The sequence below is a fragment of the Lactuca saligna genome, chromosome 7, assembly GCF_052625555.1.
Source record: "Lactuca saligna cultivar CGN05327 chromosome 7, ASM5262555v1, whole genome shotgun sequence".
Classification (NCBI taxonomy): domain Eukaryota; kingdom Viridiplantae; phylum Streptophyta; class Magnoliopsida; order Asterales; family Asteraceae; genus Lactuca; species Lactuca saligna.
This window is the reverse complement of record NC_136423.1, coordinates 134,693,855-134,711,750: the sequence shown is the minus strand read 5'-3', so window position 1 is coordinate 134,711,750 and position 17,896 is coordinate 134,693,855. Positions and strand designations below refer to the sequence as shown.

The following is a 17,896-nucleotide window of genomic DNA, read 5'->3' as shown; positions in this document are numbered from 1 at the left end:
ATAGAGGTTTAAACCGAGAAGTCAGGGTTAAAACCCCAAGTTGAGTGAATATAGTTTATTGGATTAGGTTTAGAGCTTGTACGAGGAAGTTTTCGACTAGAATTGACATTTTTGAATGAACAAACTTGTACATCGCTGAGATTTAGCTTACGTAAAAATTAGGGTTACAAGATTGCATCATGAGTTATTTGCACATGGACATAATTTCGTGCCCTAAAATGCTAGTTGTGATAGTTTTCAATGTCTCTAAAATTATACAACAGTTACTTTACATCATTTTTTAACATGTGGCTAAACGGTTAATAATAACCATAATATACAAGAATTATGAGTCTACTATTGTTTTAAAATGATGGTTTTGCTAAAGTTTTTGTGACTATAAGTTAAACAATAGCAACATAAAATAAAATTTATGGCAAATAAATATCATAATTGATTGTTTATGCGACTAATTGTTAGCAAATCGTCACTTACGAAATTAATTGCATGTGGTCATTTAACGAACACGGTCATGTTCACCATAATTACATGTTTCTAAAAGATACCTAATAGTCTTTATACGATACCCTATAGTCCTTAATTTTAATAAAATTTGTGTCTTTATAATACTGTAGATTGTGTTTCACTTAATTGTGTGTCTCTATACATTAGACAATAGTCACAAAACAAAAATTGATTGTTTTTTAGACTAATTATTAGCAAATCACAACTTATGAAATTAATTACATGTGACCATTTAGCAAACATGGTCATGCTCACCGTAATTACATGTTTCCAAAAGATATGCAATGGTCTTAATAAACTTTAAACTGTGTGCCAATATATTAGAAAACAAACACACTAAAACAACATGCATGTCCCAATTTGGTGATATACAGTCACTACAATTATTAAATAAATATGTCTACTGACGGTTTAACGCTACAATATTAGATAAAATGATTGATTTTAGGAACAAAATTCCATATACAATCGCCACACTTTTATAATACGACCACATGTTTTCATATCATACCGACACTACATTTTAAAGTGACCATAAGACCCATAAGATGACGTCACCTTCCGTCACACTTTCAGTGAAAAAAATAAAATGTCACTATACGCATATTGTCACACTTTTTTGGTGTGTCTGTAGGTCATTTTTGTACTAGTGGCTAAAATGACCAAAACTCATGCAAATGACAAGATCTCCAACGAAAATCTAAATCTAGAACATATGTTGCTCATGGGACTCATGAGAGTCATAAAGTTGCCAACTTTATGCGTTCATTCCTTTCAAACTTGCTCAAACATGAAAAACATGGGATAATACCTTAGATCTAACCATTTCAAGCCATAAAGTTTGAGCCTTTGATAATTACAAAGGTTCAGAAGCAACGTAAGATGTTAACGGTGTTGTTTCCTTGCAAGATCCACCAATAGAGCACCTTCTTCTCTTCTTCTCCAAATTATCAAAGCTCCAAAAGGCCACAAATCACCAAGGGAATTAGGGCTAGGGTTTCTTTGAGGAAAAAAAGTGTTGGAGGCTATTAATGAATCCTAACAATGTCTTAGAGGGGGTTTAAATATAAAGGGAACCCTAAAAGAATCGTGAGATTGGGCCAAAACAGCTGTTATGCCGTGACAACCCTTGGCTATGTCGTGACGGTCCAAATAAAACACACGACCCTTCTATCATTGCCACATCGTGGGTATCCTTGCACCACGTCGTAGCCTAGAGTTTCCTCCAAAATTTCATCTTTGGTCATTGATAAAAGTAAGCTTAACCAATCTGAAACACATGTGTTACAATTAATATGAAATTAATTTATGCTGATTAAAAGTACAAGGACTGAATGTTAATAATTCAATAGTTGAATGCTTAGAACATTCCGGAGGTGTTAAGGCAATGGTTTGGGAATTACTCTAAATACATCAACAATGATGGTGTAGGTGTAGCCGTGGAGATGCGGGGTAGTCCAATGGAGATGAGCATAGATTTTAGGTTAGATAGAAAGGGAACGGAGAAAGATAAAGATAAATGTGAGAAGGTATATACTATACAAACCTTAAGATGGAAAAAAAGATTATGTAAAGTAGGAACAGGGTGGAGGTCGGCACTAGAGTCATTTGAATTTTATTTAACAATAATATATATATATATATATATATATATATATATATATATATATATATATATATATATATATATATATATATATATATTATTAAATAGGAAAAAATGAAAACGGCAAAATAATTTTTTCAATTTCCTAATCACAACCAAAAGTACATGAAATTTACAATTTAAAAAAAAAAAGACCAACCATAAAAATCGGGTTACACTACGCATGGACCAATTTTGAAGTTTTTCTCTAAAGACCAAATTTAAAGTTTTCCTCTAATAAACTTTTAGATATTAAATTCGATAAATAAATAAACAAAGCTAGATCATGGCGATATCTTTGAAAAAGCGTGTGAAAGTGGAAATAAAAAGAAGATGACTCAGGAAATGAAAAAATAAGTTGGTGTGGAAACATTAAGGAAAAGCATTCGTAACAGAGGTTCCCCTATACGCTTGACTAAATCTCCATTCTATTCCAAGCGAATTCTTCTTCTCCTTCTTCTTCTTCTTCTTCTTCAATGTATCTGTAAAGATCTTGTCTAAAAATTCAAGAAGCAGAGGAGGAATCATGTGGGTGTTCTATCTGATCTCGCTGCCTTTGACGATGGGGATGGTGATGTTCACCCTAAGGTACTTCGCCGGACCTGACGTCCCTCGTCACATCCTATTCACCGTCGGCTACACCTGGTTTTGCTCTCTCTCCTTCATCATCCTCGTCCCCGCCGACATTTGGACTGTAAGTCAATTTCTTTGATTCTTATTTTTGTCTATGTGATGCTAGATTACAAGTGCTTGAGCGAAATGATCATTGCAAAATCCGTTTACAATTTTGGTTGGATCGCAAAATTAAACCCTAGTTGATCCTCATTTTAGGAAACCGGGGCGTGATTAAGCTCGAATTTGCCCCTATTTTTTACATCGACTTAGTTCCTCCCAAGTTCGAAATTGGTGAACGCTTTCTGTAGTTTGTTTCGCGAATAGATCAAAAAGCGTCAAACTAGACCAACTGAATTCAATTGTAGCACTTATTATGGCTTTTTTTTACTTGAAGAGTTCAAGATCCATCATCCATGCCCAACTTGAAATTGAAAAGTAGCATGTATACAGTATAGGCTAAGCCTATTAAGAGAGCATGAATGATGAAGATTAAGTTTGTTCGAAGGATCATCTGAAGTAAAATATAAGGATTCAAACAAATCTTTAACTTTGCTAATGGTGCACTCAAACGATGGAGATCTCTATTAGAATCAACATTTCACTTTATTCCAGAACTTGGATGAAATCTACATATAACTAAGTGACTGGAGTAACCTTACTACATTTAAGCTGTGGAATTGGAGTTAAGCCTTGAGGATTGTTGTAATAAACATATCAACAACAACAAAAACAACAATACCCTAATCTTATTTTCTCTTAATTTGCTTGAACACCTAAACAATGAAGCAGATTACAGTTGTGTAAACACATTCCTTAATCTTTCTTTCTTTCTCATAGGCTATGATTGATCATGACAAGGGTGGGATTTCTTTCTTCTGGAGCTGGTCATATTGGAGTACTTTTTTACTTACTTGGTATGCTTTGACTATGATTTCAGTCAATATTTATGTGTTTCTACAAATGTTAAAGAGCTGTAAATATGAAGCCATATTTATGTTGCACAATTTCTCTAAACAGGGCTGTGGTGCCTATCCTTCAGGGTTATGAAGATGCTGGTGATTTCACAGTTACTGAAAGATTAAAGACAAGCATACATGTGAATTTAGTATTTTACCTCATTCTTGGTGTTGTAGCACTTTTTGGACTTACACTGCTTATTCTTTTGCATAAAAACTGGTTTGTTTCTAGTACTCTTACTTATATATAGAATCTTGAGTAATTTACATATTTGGTCCCTGAGTAGAACTAATTTTTTCATTTTTGGTCCCAAAATGTTTTCTCTTGCAATTTTTGGTTCTTATTTGAGGTTTTTTTGTAACGTTTTTGCTTTGGGACCAAATTTGCAAAATCAGTTACATTCAAGGACCAAAAATAGTCATTTTACTTGTGTCAACCTCAAATAAGGACCAAAATTTCAATTTTCAAGTGAATTTTTTGGGATTAAAACTGCAAAATCAGCATTACTCAGGGACTAAAAATAGTTATTTTACTTGGGACATGGACCAAAAAGGTTACAAGAGCATTTTGGGACCAAAAATGAAAAAATTAGTAATACTGAGGGACCAAAAATGTAATTTACTCATTTTTGAATGATTTTCAGGGGTGGTGGTATACTTGGTTTTGCCATGGCATGTTCAAATACATTTGGACTTGTTACTGGTGCATTTCTACTTGGCTTTGGTTTAAGTGAAATTCCAAAGGGTATTTGGGTAAATTCAGACTATAACACTCGCCAAAAGGTTCTTTCCCATAAAGTTGCTAGGATGGCTGTAAAACTTGATGATGCTCATCAAGATCTTTCAAATGCTATTGTTGTAAGTTTTCCTTTTTCTTTTCTTTAGATTTAAGTTTTTTTTTTAATTTTTTTATTTTTTTTTATTTTTTTATTTTTTTTATTTTTTATTAAGATAATATATATATATGTTACATTATATCAAAGGGACAAAAAAGAAAATTCAAGTTTATATGGTGGAATTCACATTACTATTTTGAGTTTTGATACATCATAACTTTGTTTTCTAACCATAACATATTGTCCCTAACCCATGTAAAATGACTATTTTGCCCCTTGTCAGGTTGCTCAAGCAACATCGAAGCAAATGTCAAAGCGTGATCCGTTAAGACCCTACATGGATATCATCGATAAAATGTTGGTTCATATGGTAAAAATTTATAAAATTTTTATGTTATTTCAAACTTGTTTATTTTACATTTTAATTTTTCAGATAACAAGGAAAATATTGATATTTCAGCTTACAGAAGATCCTTCTTTTAAACCTCAAGGAGGAAGATTAGGAGAGAATGATATGGAATATGACACAGATGAAAAATCAATGGCAACATTAAGAAGACAACTTAGAATAGCACAGGGTGAATACTTGCGTTATAAAAGGTATAGATGATTTATTTTATTAAATTGAACCTTTTTTTTTATGACCAATTTTATATTATAGGTCATCTATTAAATTCTAGGGATAATCACAAAAATGACCAAAATGATAATGATCTTGTTAATTAACAAAGTGGTCACCTTTTTTTACCTTTTAAAAAAACAACTATGAAGTTCGCAAGTTCCTTTATAAATAGTCCCCACCACCCAAAAACCTTAAAAAAAAAAAGAATTTTGAGGATAAAATTATTTCACTGTTACTATTTTGTGAAATGATGTCGTTTAGCAATTTTTTTATTAACGCTTTTTGTCAGTTTCTTGCAGCTTTTTTTTTTTTCAGTAAAAGTAATTTCACAATTTTTGGAATTCTGCAATTGGCGAAATATCTGGTTATTTTTAAGGTCAAAAAGTTAATCTCATAAAAGACGTGTTTTTTCTGAATTAAATCTCAGCTTAATTTTTTTTTTTCATGAAAAAGACCTTGCATAAAGTTTTTTCCGAACTGGCCCTTTTAGTCATTTTTCACTAAAAAAAGTTGTAAAATGGGAGTGTTTTTTTTTAGGAAAAACTAAAAAAGTTGAGATTTCATTTGGAAACATTTAGAAGGTTGAGGTTTTTTTTTTTTTTTTTTTTTCGGAAAAAAGACAAAGTTGAGGGTTTTTTTCGGATAAAATTAAAAAACATAAGGTCTTTTTCATGAAAAAAATAAAGATTAGGTTTAATCCGGAAAAAACACAAAATATAAGGTCTTTTATGAGATCAACCCTAAGGTCAAAAAAAGTTGTCAATTTATTAAATGGGACCCACCCTGTGATTATCCGTAAATTTTATATTATAATTCTGTTTTTAACCATTTATGGTTTTTTTTTGATCAGTGAATATATGAATTTTGTGACTGAAGCTCTTGAGTTGGAGGACACTATTAAGAATTATGAACATCGTGATTCTACTGGATGGTTTGTTCCCTGTTCCTTTCTTTTCTTTTTGAGTAAATTACATGAATGGTCCCTATGGTTTGGGGTAATTTGCACGTTTTGTCCCTAACTTATTTTTTTAACTTGAAAGGTCCATACAGTTTGTTTTTGTTGCACGCTTGGTCCTTATCTTATCTAAAAAGATTATTTTGCCGATGATTTTTTAATTTAGTTAAATAAGGTGGGGTAGGTAACGTGAGGTGAGGTGGAAGTGAGGTTGGGGGTGTGTTTATTTAAATAAATAAAAAAATCAAGGGCAAAATATTCTTTTTTAGATAAGATAGAGACCAAGCACAACAAAAACAAATTGTAGGGACGTTCCGAGTTAAAAAAATAAGTTAGAGACCAAACATGCAAATTACACCAAACCATAGGGACCATTCGTGTAATTAACTCTTTCTTTTTTATTGAATGAATGATCTGTTCTATCCAAATGATGGTAAAAATGAGCATTTTACCCTTCTGTCGATAAAAAATGACTGTTTATTTAAGAACTGTTATAAAAAATGACTGTATTTTGCCCTTCTATCTGTTGAATAAAAAGTGACTATTTAGTATTTACCCTTTTGTCCTGTGACCTGTCCCCATTAAGTAAAAAAACAACTAATAATAATAATAATAATTTTTTAATTTTTGTCAATCCATAACCTTCTAGAAAAAGACTATTCCACCTCTCCATTTGGTTTGCCTGTCTAGAGTAAGTGTCGTATGAACAAATATAATACTTTAAAAAAAAAAAAATTATAACAAGTGAACCGTCTAAATAATGGTAAATGACCATTTTGCCCTTCAGCTGAATAAAAAATGACTGTTTATTTGAGAACTGCTAAAAAGTGACTTTATTTTACCCGTGTGTCCGCTCCCGATTAATTAAAAAAAGAATCAACACTTAATAGTTTTACTTTTCCAATCTGTGACTTTTTAGAAAATGACTATTTTAACCCCTCCATACAGCATGCTTACAATCTTTTTTTTTTTTTTTAACTTGCAGGAAATATATTTCAAGCTTCAGACCCAAGAGATCTGGGAAACTAGGATCATTCCTCGATACTATTGGTAATTTTTATCTTCACAAAACACTATTTTTCCATAAATTTTTTTTTTTTATCAAAACTGTATGAACATTTTATAAAATTTCATTTACGGATATTTTTCCAGAATTAATATGGCGATGTATATTAAGGAAGCAACTGAAAAAGGCTTCAGCTATCATTTTGGGCTGTTTAACAGTTGCAATTCTTCTAGCAGAAGCCACTATTCTCCCCAGTGGAGTCGATTTTTCTCTTTTCTCTATTCTCATTAATTCTGTTGAAACAAATGAAGTTCTTGTCCAGGTAACATAACATCTAACCTCTTTTTTCAATTATTTTAAATAACATTTCTTAAAATACTTTATTATCATGCATTTTAGTTTAGGCTTAAAATGCAATAACTAACAATGTACTTCCTATTTTTTCCTTGTTACAACATCCTACTTTCATATTATTCCTTATTAGCACATTTTACTTTTAAAAATTTACTCATTATAACAATTAGTAACTGGCTACCTCTTGTACAGTTATATTGTCATATCATCATAATTTAAATTAGACAAATTTGCAAAAATGGTCCCTGTGGTATGTTGAAAATTGCCACTTTGGTCCAAAAATGTTTGGACTAGCACCAGTGGTCCTAACTTTGATTTTGTTGTGAGTTTGGTCCAATTTGCTTTGATTTTTTTTTTTTTTTAAATGACGATTTTGCCATTTGTATTTTTATTTTATTTTATTTTTTTAAACTTTTTTATTAAAGAAATAAAAAAAGGAAACAGAAAATACCCCTCCTCCACCTCTCAAGAACAAATGGCAAAATGACGATTTTGCCATTTGCGCGTTTGGTCCCTATGGTTTAGGGTAATTTGCATGTTTGGTCCCAAACTTAATTTTTTTAACTTGGAAGGTCCATATTGTTTGTTTTTGTTACGTGCTTGGTCCCTGTCTTACCTAAAATTACTATTTTACCATTGGTTTTTTAATTTATTTAAACAAACACACCCCAACCCCACCCCCTCACCTTACCTTACCTACCTCACCTTTTTTCCCTATTTAAATAATAGTCTTTTTAGGTAAGACAGGGACCAAAGACATAACAAAAACAAATAGTAGGGACCTTCCGAGTTAAAAAAATAAGTTAGGGACCAAGGGTGCAAATTACTCAAAACCATAGGGACCATTCATGTAATTTATTCTTAAAATAAATTGGACTAAACTCGCAACAAAATCAAAATTTTGGATCACTAGTGCTAGTCCAAACCTTTTCGGATTAAAATGACAATTTTCGACATACAACAGGGACCATTTTTGCAATTTTGTGTAATTTAAATCAGCATGTGAAATACTTTTATAGTAAAATGCCCTAATAAGGAATAATTTGAGTAGAATGCTGTAGTAAGAAAAAATCAAAGTACAAGGCAATATAGTAAGGATAAAATAGGAAGTACATTGCGCTATTTTAATTTCTTCATTGAAAAAGATTTTTTAAAATATTTATATTGATTTTCAGGTTGTGGGTTTCATTCCTCTAATGTATATGTGTGTTTGCACGTATTATTCTTTATTCAAAATTGGAATGTTGACTTTCTACTCCCTTACTCCAAGTCAAACAAGTTCAGTCAGCCTTCTTATGATATGCTCGTAAGTATTTTACTATTTTTATGATATAAATTATAAATAAAATATTATATAATTCTGATAATAAAATCTCTTATCAGACAGGTGGCACGTTATGCACCTCCAATTTCTTACAACTTTCTAAATCTTATCCATCTTCCACGTGATGCCACCACGCTCTTTGAACGTGTATGACTTTCATCTTTATTATCTTTTTTATTTATGTTAATTCATGCAAAAGTTAAAATGGACTTTTTTTTTTCTTTTCACAAAACGCTTTTGTGTTCACAAAATACCATTGTTTTAATAATATTTTGTGAACAAAACAGAGTGTTGATTACTTCATGGTATTTTGTAAAAACACAAATAGTTAAAAACCCATTTACGACAATAACCCTTTTAATTATAATTAATTAACTTTTTTTTTATAGATATAAAAAATTAGGTTGATCTAAAAAAATCTCGTTTGTTATTTATTTATTTTTGAAATTAACCCCTAAAATATTAAACATAATAAACGTTCATCAAAATCCAAAAAGTTGATATTAAAAAAAAAAATAAAAGTCTCTTTTGTTATTTCAAACACTATCTTATATCATTGCTGAGGTGTATATATATTTTACACGTAACAGAGAATGGGGAAAATCGATGACGCAGTGCCTTTTTTTGGGGAAAATTTTAATAAAATTTATCCCCTTATTATGGTTGTTTACACCATATTAATAGCAACTAATTTTTTCGATCGAGTCATGAGTTATTTTGGCAATTGGAATATTTTCCGATTAAAAAATGAATCCGAAGCCGATGACCTTGATGGATTTGATCCTTCCGGATTAATGATCCTCCAAAAAGGTAAATTTTAAAATTTACCATTCTTCCCAAAATACCCCTCCTTATTTTAATTTTTATACATAAATATTTTTGAAAATCCCTTGTAGAACGCTCTTCGCTTGAGAAAGGACATAAAGTCGGTGAACTTGTTATCCCCCTTGCACGACATTTCAATGGCACAAATACGAATACAGATGTTGAATCTGGAAATGGAAACGATACCACTGTAAATGACCTCTATACCCCTGATCAATAAATAATTTATTATTTAATTATAATTATAATTATAACTTTTTTGCTATTTTTTAATAGGATTCAAGGGCAACAACCACTTTAATCAACAATGGTAATAATTACAAAGAAGTATCTACAACAAACATTCGTGACAACATCACTAGAAAATACGAATCATCAAGGGCAAATTCGTCCAAAAAAGTACCCGATTCTACATCTTCTATCAACATAAACCAAAATCAGAATATGGAAAGTGGACAATCGTCCAAAATAGCCTCCACGTGGGTGTCAATGAAGTCAAATTTCCAAAGCTTTAAGGCGAAAATGGAAGCTAAAAAATTCATACCTTTACAACAATATCAAGAAACACAAGGATCACAAGGCTCTTCTGATACATTAGATGACATTTTTGAGAGGTTGAAAAAACCCCCACAAGATGATAATACCATGTAAATTTTATTCCATAGAAACATTTTTTTTTTCTTTTTGTTTTTGAAGATATATTTGATGGGAACAGAGTTAGCATAGGAGGAGAAAAACACAAGAATTATGATATGTAATATTAAAAAAAAGTAGAATGTATTTTTCTAAACACGTACAAAACCCATGTATACAACTAAATATGATGCAATCAGGTATAATTAATTACTTATACACTCTTTAGATCTTCACATCTGATGCTAAAACTGCCTTGTGAGATACATAGATACGTAGATTTTTTTTCATATCGTATACATGCATGTATGAAATGAAAGGCTATGCATGTAAAAAAAATAACCTTAAGAAGTGGAATAATCGAACTCTAGACAATGTGTACAACTAGTGAGGGATGACTTCAACTCATCAACACCCATTTGTGATATTTGACTATTTGTCAATACTACGAATCGACTCATGGTCCATGGCTTGGAAAAATGGTTATCACTTTTTGATAACTTCCTAAACATCACCTTACTCTAGAGGTTACAAATCACAATATCATCGACAACTAAAAAATAAGGCCTTTACATTAAAAAAAAATAGTAAATGATTGAAGTTTTTTTTAATGAGGGGCTCTTGTTATAAATTTATCTATAAATGGTTTTTGTAATAGTATTAGTTGTTTTTTTTTTTTTTTTTTTTTTTTTTTTTCACTACCATATAAATATTTTCTAGGCTAACATGTTATTATTTTAAACTTATAGAACAATATCAATGAGAAAAAAACAAGTAAAGAAAACAAAAACACCTAGTTGTAAACTTGTGATATCGAATTGTTTTCATAATTGTTTTCTAGTAATTTGTGATGATTTCTGAATCGTTTCTAGGCTTCATGGATCTCAAAATTTGTGATGTTGAGATTTCAAGTCATCTTAAAAAAATAGAAAAAACACATAAATTATTATTATTATTATTACTATTATTATCAAAAAACTAACATCAAAGAAGTGAAGAACAATAACAAAATATTAAAATTTACACAAATCAAATTAACATGAATCATAAATTAGAAATCAAAATTGATAAGACTATCTGAAATAAAATAACACGAATACAATGACATGATTACATGATCAATTTTTTTGAAGGATGCATGAAATCAAATTATCATAATCGATGTATTAAGAAAGACTGAAATCAGAAAAAATAAACGTAAATTGAAATCGGTAATCAAAAGGCTGCTTGAAAACACTAGAATAGATTTGTTATGAATAAATGTTTTTTGTTACCGTTGAAAAAACTTAGAATCGATTCATAAAGTACTTCGATCGATACTGGTGAGAGGCTCAATGGGATGATCAATTCCAAAAGAATCACACACCCCTTAATCTTCTCGGCTGATTTTGTTATGACTCAATTTTATTTCTTTTTCTCTATAAAGCTAAGCTAGGTTGAAGTTCTTGGCTTTATAATCCTACTTTAGCTTTCATTTTTTTATAATGGTTTCTTTATAGTTTCCTCATAATTTTAATATAGATTTGTGGTTTGATCTCACTATCTTTAACTTTAACAACTTGAAAATTATTTTTTTAAATAACAGTTTTACCTTTATGGACAATTTTTACAGTTGTCTTTTTACTACACTACAAGGACTATTTGTGCATACATTCTTTTTAGTTTTATTGAATTGTTATATATTAATAAATATTATTTTTAATATATAATATTTATATATTAATAAATATTATTATATTAGATTATTAATTAATTTTAATTAAAATTTTTAATTCATTTTTATCGGAATACTATATATTAATAAATATTATTTTATTGGATTACTTTTAGATATGATAGGGTTCAATTCCCTCCTGATTTTTATGGTTCCCATATTGAAGCTAGAACTGAAGAAGTGCTAATCAATGATCGCACGTTGGTTGGTATGGATGAACCATCTAGTTATAAGGAAGCAATGGCTGGCACTAAAGCTACTAAATGGAAGAAGGGAATGTAAAATGAAATTCAATCCATGTATGATAACCAAGTCTGACCTTTGGTTGATCTTAAACCTAACAATAACATTGTTAGATGCAGTTGGATCTTCAAGAAGAACACTGACATGATTGAGAATATGAACACTTATAAAGCTAGGTTGGTCACAAAAATGTTATACTCAAACTCAAGGAATTGATTATGGGGAGAACTTGTTACCAGTAACCAAGATTAAGTCTATTAGAATATTACTTGCCATAGCCTCTTTCTATGATTATGAAATATGAAAAATAGATGTGAAAACAAATTTCCTTAACGGGAAATTAGCAGAGGATGTCTAAACGGCACAACATGAAGGATTCATCAATCTAAAATATCCTAATAGAGTGTGTAAGATTGAGAGGCCCATTTATGGACTCAAAAAAGCATCATGTAGATGGAATCTTTGCTTTCATGAAAAGGTATAAGAATTTCGATTTTATATAAGTGAGGATGAGTCTTGCACATATGTCAAAGCCAATGGGAGAAATGTGTTCTTCTTAGTGTTGTATGTTGATGACATGCTCATTATAGGAAACAATATTCCAATCTTACAGAGTCTTAAACTTGGCTTGGAAAATGTTTTGCTACGAAGGATCTAGGAGAAGCAACATATATATTGGGCATTAGGATCTATAGAGATAGATTTAAATGTTTAATCAGACTAAGCCAAAGTACATACTTAGATAAGGTTCAAAATGAAAGATTCTAAGTGTAACATTCCGAAAATATCAAGAAATTTAAAATTTTCAAAATCAACCATTTAACACCATTGTATACAAAAGAGTCATTGTTTCCAAAGCATTATTTCAAAATCAGAGTTTTCCCAAGACCTAAAGCCGTAAAAATAGGAAGTTGTGCACGATGGCGCCTTTGATTTCCCACAATCCTCTGAAGTACCTGAAACCATAAACTAAAACTATACACACAAAGCTTAGTGAGTTTCCCTAAAAGTACCACCACACAAATAGATAATATATACAACCAAGCATGTCGGGTCCAATAAACCATCAGGTTGGAATACCCCAGGTTGGAATGCCAATATACAACAGGTCCAGTCATCCTCAGGATGGGGCCCAATCAACCATCGGGTTGGAATGCCAATATACAATAGGCCCAGTCATCCTCGGGATGGAATATCCTCGGTCCTAATCAATTGTGACAACCCGAAATTTATTCCGTCACGATAAACCCTTATTCCGCTAATAAAACTTGTTTTATTAAATTGTTCCGTTAACCTTTTTGGATTAGGTTAATTAAATTGGGACTTTTACTATAACTTAATGAGTGTTCAAAATGTAGTAGAAACACGTGAAAAGCCCTCGATATACTTTTTAAAAAGTTTCTAATTCACGACCCCGTCAAGTTACAACCATTCAATCGGGTACGACCAAAAGCCCCGTTCAACATCAGTATCGGGTATATTTCCACCGAGCCACAAACTCAAACCCTATATAAGGGTGAGTGAACCTCATTTACACCTTTTTCACTGTCTCTCTTCTCTCTCTCTTTCTACAAGTTGCTTTCGATCCCAAAACACCCATTTCGAGCTCCATAATCGTAAGTAATCTATCCTACCTTATTGTTTAGCTTGATATGCCTTCAAATTCGTGTTTAAATCACCCAAAACCCTCATAATCATGTGTTTACAGCCCAAGAACCCTCTTGGACTGCAAACACTCATAAATGGGGTTTTGACGCCCCAAAACCCTTCCAAATCACTCCTAGGGCTTAGATATGACTTGGACTTGCATGTATGAGCTTAGAACACCAAAACCTTGTATATTGAGGAGTAAACAGGAGTTTACAACCCAAGAACACTCTTGGACCGTAAACCCCTCTTCTTGGGCCATGAACACCAATTAAGGTGTTAAATTTGCCCTTAAACATCTTCTAAGGCTTGGGTAAATGTCTAGAATCAACCACAAATGAAGTAGGGGCATTAAACATCAAAGAAACTAAGGACTTAGGAGTTTATGGCTATAAACCCCCCAAGGATTGGTCCATGGGCCGTAAACTCCCTTAAGAAGGCCAAATGATGCCCTAACTTCCTCCTTTGGTTTGGAAAAATACATAGAACCTTATACTCTTTCATTTAAGACCTTAAATCATGAGTTGAAGGACCAAGTGAGAGTTTACAGCCGTGAACTCCCTTAAATGGCTCATTTGGAGCCTTAACCCCTTCATATGCCCTAAATGTGAACCTAGCCTAATTCTACGAGTGATATAAGACCTTAAAACATCCAAGAACACACCACCCATGATTTTACGTCTATAAACTCATGGGGACATGGTCTTAGGGCCGAAATCTCCATAAAGAGTTTACTCTTGAAGAGTAAACCCCCTAACTAGGCTATACACACCCCTATTGCAACCCAATAGCCTCCTAGCACTCGACCAAAGTGTTTTCCGCTCATTAGGATGTTTATACATGTTTAAATAGTATTATAATCACTAATTGTATATAAACATATGTCATCATATGTTACTAGGTCATTAAGTGTGTTCAGGTCTTCACTTGACACCGAGCACCCGACCGACACTTCCATCGCATCCACTAGCCACAGGTGAGTTCATACCCCTGAATTAACCTTTTAAATGATTTAAACTGCTTTTATATGGGGAATATAAGTTAAATTATACAGTTATTAGATAAATCGCATGTGATTAATAACTGTATAGCAAACTAGACTTTTGCATGTTAACTGTTTTAATCATATTAAGATTTACAAATCATGTTTTCAAATCTTGTTAAAGTATGAATATCTCTTTTTAGATCATTAAAGGTTATCCAAAGTTTTCCAAAGTGTGTTTGCTAAAGAGACATCCGATTGTAATGACTTACAAAAGGTTTTCCAAAGGGTTTCTTCACCTAAACTGTTTTATAAAACCCTTTTCAAAGCTTGTTTTAGAAAATGACAACAAGTCGTAAATTTCTTAAGTATAAAGGTTTTACTAAAGTTTCTTTTATGCTTTTATTTCGTTAAATGCATGCCTATATTTGTATAATTATATAAATAATGTTTAAAGGACTTAGGAAGGTTATTTCGCCCTATTTCCTTTTCCTCGTTGGGATGTGGTCTGGTGGGTATCGGGCATCCGTCCGAAGGTCGTTTAAACATTAATTATATATCACGTATACATATATGGGCATAAAAGCTCTCTCTCTCTCTCTCTCTCTCTCTCTCTCTCTCTTTCTCTCTTTCTCTCTCTCTCACAACTAGTTCATCGCCTTTGGGTAATAAAGGCAACCTTCTATTATTCACGTTTCTAGAACCCTGGTAACTATTATAGGATTAGTTAGGAGACTCTATCTCTATCTCTATCTCTATCTCTATCTCTATCTCTATCTCTATTTCTATCTCTATCTCTATCTCTATCTCTATCTCTATCTCTATCTCTATCTCTATCTCTATCTCTATCTGTATCTCTCTCTCTCTCTCTCTCTCTCTCTCTCTCTCTTTTGCTTTAGAATGTGACACACTATTTCCCTCTACGATGCTTCATTGCATCAACGCCGTGTAACCAGAGTCTCCGGGAAGGAGAGCGAACATCATGTGTATAGATCTATACGAGACTGACACTCCCACACCCAGACTACTAGTTACAGTCCGCGCTGGTAAAGCCCATGGGTGACATAATGCCACTACCTCTACGCGTGACCTGGTGCGTCATCGGATACTCTATCATCGATCAGCATGGTTGCATACTAGTTCACATTCACCCATTGTTTTAGACTTTGCTAGCTGTATCGTTCATTTTATACTGCCTGGAGTCTATGTTTTCTTTTGTTTAGTCAGCAGCATTACTGCTGATGTATATATTATTTTCCCCTGGTATTTTTATTTGTGAGTTTCTCATTATTCTTTTAAAGTCAATACTGTATTTTGGTAATGATAGTATTTTTGGGGAAAATTACTCCTTAAAACGTAAATCCGCCGAGTCTTGGTGGAAGACTTCTTTTATTTAGAAAATATAGGATTTTCTGGAAAGGGCGCTAATACACCGTAGATTCTAAACTACTATCTTTCATAAAGTTATTCTGAATAAAAATGTGTATTTATACAAATAACACTAAATACTTATGAACTCACCAGCTTTATAAAAATACTGATACTTGCTTTCAAAATAACTTGTATCCTCAGATCATCGATAGATAGGTACATCCCGGGAGCATTTGCGGAGACAACCTAGTACCGAGCTGCACCTATATTATTTCTTGTATTACTTTGATGTTGCTATGAAATGTAACCTATGTAAAACTATTACTATTAATGCAATGGTTGTTGTACTTTGATTACTATACTGCATATGTTGTGATACTTGACATGATGTCATCCACCCCAGAATGTTTCCGCCGTTCCGGTTTTGGGGTGTGACATCAACCTTCGGATTGGAATGCCAATATACAACGGGTTCAGTGATCCTCATGATGGAATACCCTCAGCCCAAATCAACCATCAGGTTGGAATGCCCCCGGTCTGTTGGATCACGCACAAAGTAGTAAAGCCTCAATCACAACTCCAAAAGATGTCGACATATACGTAACATATGAACATATAATCAACCAACATACAAACTGGAAGATCTACAGATCACTACCGCATATCAACATCCTATAAACTAGGATACATATCTAACAGATCACTATAGTATAGAAACATACAATAAACTATGATGTCAATCCAATAGCCGACCTTAGTGCCTTCGACCCGAAAGTATAGTGAGGAAAAACTCACCTCATAGTGTGACGATAGCTGAACAATACACTGCTCTGAATACCAACTCTACATGTCACCTATTCAATAGATAGAGACCAAGGCTTAACAATAAAAATACCCAAAATACCTTAAGTCAAACTGGGTCAACCCTGGTCAAATTCAAAGTCAACAGTGAAGGTCCTAAAAGTTAATATTTCTTTCGAGCGGAGTATACCCTTCGTACCAAGAGAGTATGCCAAGCGTACTCTGATGTTGAGCGAAAAGCGGGGCACTGACCGCTTACACGCAACGTACAACCATGTACGCCCAACGTATGTAGCCCAGTCCTAAAACTCCATTAAGAGCTTTTTGTTAAGTATTTGAGATATTGAAAATTATTTGGCATGTTTGGTTATTTAGGGAAGCCTTTTTAAGGTTAATCGTTTTATGATTCCCTACAGTACCTTTACAGTATAAGTTCTTCATCGAGCTCTTCTAAGGTATTGGTTTTATATTAAGGCATTGGTTTTATATTTTTGATAAATATTTATAGTCCCTATAAATAATCATTAGGTTAGATTTTGATGTAAGTTTTTTCCTGATTAGGGTTTTCTTTGTACGTTCATATCATAATCAATATACACAAAAACCTTTATCAGATTACTTGCATATTATGGTGATTGATTCTTGATTGTTCTTGATATTTCACATTTGTCATCTCAGATTTATTCCTAATAAGTGGTATCAGAGCGGGTTCTTGTAGATCTCAACGATACGACTGGCTCAGTCTAAAGGTGAACAAAACATAGACTCCAGGAGGGTATCAAATGAACAATACGCCTGGCTCAGATTAAAGGTGAATAAAACATAGACTCCAAGAGGGTATCGAATGAACAATACACCTGGCT

The 17,896-nt window shown here is 32.4% G+C and overlaps 1 protein-coding gene across 1 annotated transcript; it reads left to right on the top strand.

The window, feature by feature from the left end:
• Positions 1-2,476: 2,476 nt before the first annotated feature.
• LOC145004698 (uncharacterized) lies at positions 2,477-10,494 on the top strand. The gene is made up of 14 exons (XM_078963675.1): positions 2,477-2,843; positions 3,602-3,678; positions 3,782-3,940; positions 4,365-4,578; positions 4,840-4,926; positions 5,017-5,156; positions 6,029-6,109; positions 7,119-7,183; positions 7,286-7,461; positions 8,669-8,799; positions 8,877-8,964; positions 9,408-9,627; positions 9,714-9,832; positions 9,919-10,494. The coding sequence occupies exons 1-14, from the start codon at positions 2,676-2,678 to the stop codon at positions 10,291-10,293; spliced, it is 2,100 nt and encodes a 699-aa protein (XP_078819801.1). The 5' UTR covers positions 2,477-2,675; the 3' UTR covers positions 10,294-10,494.
• The last annotated feature ends 7,402 nt before the right edge of the window (positions 10,495-17,896 follow it).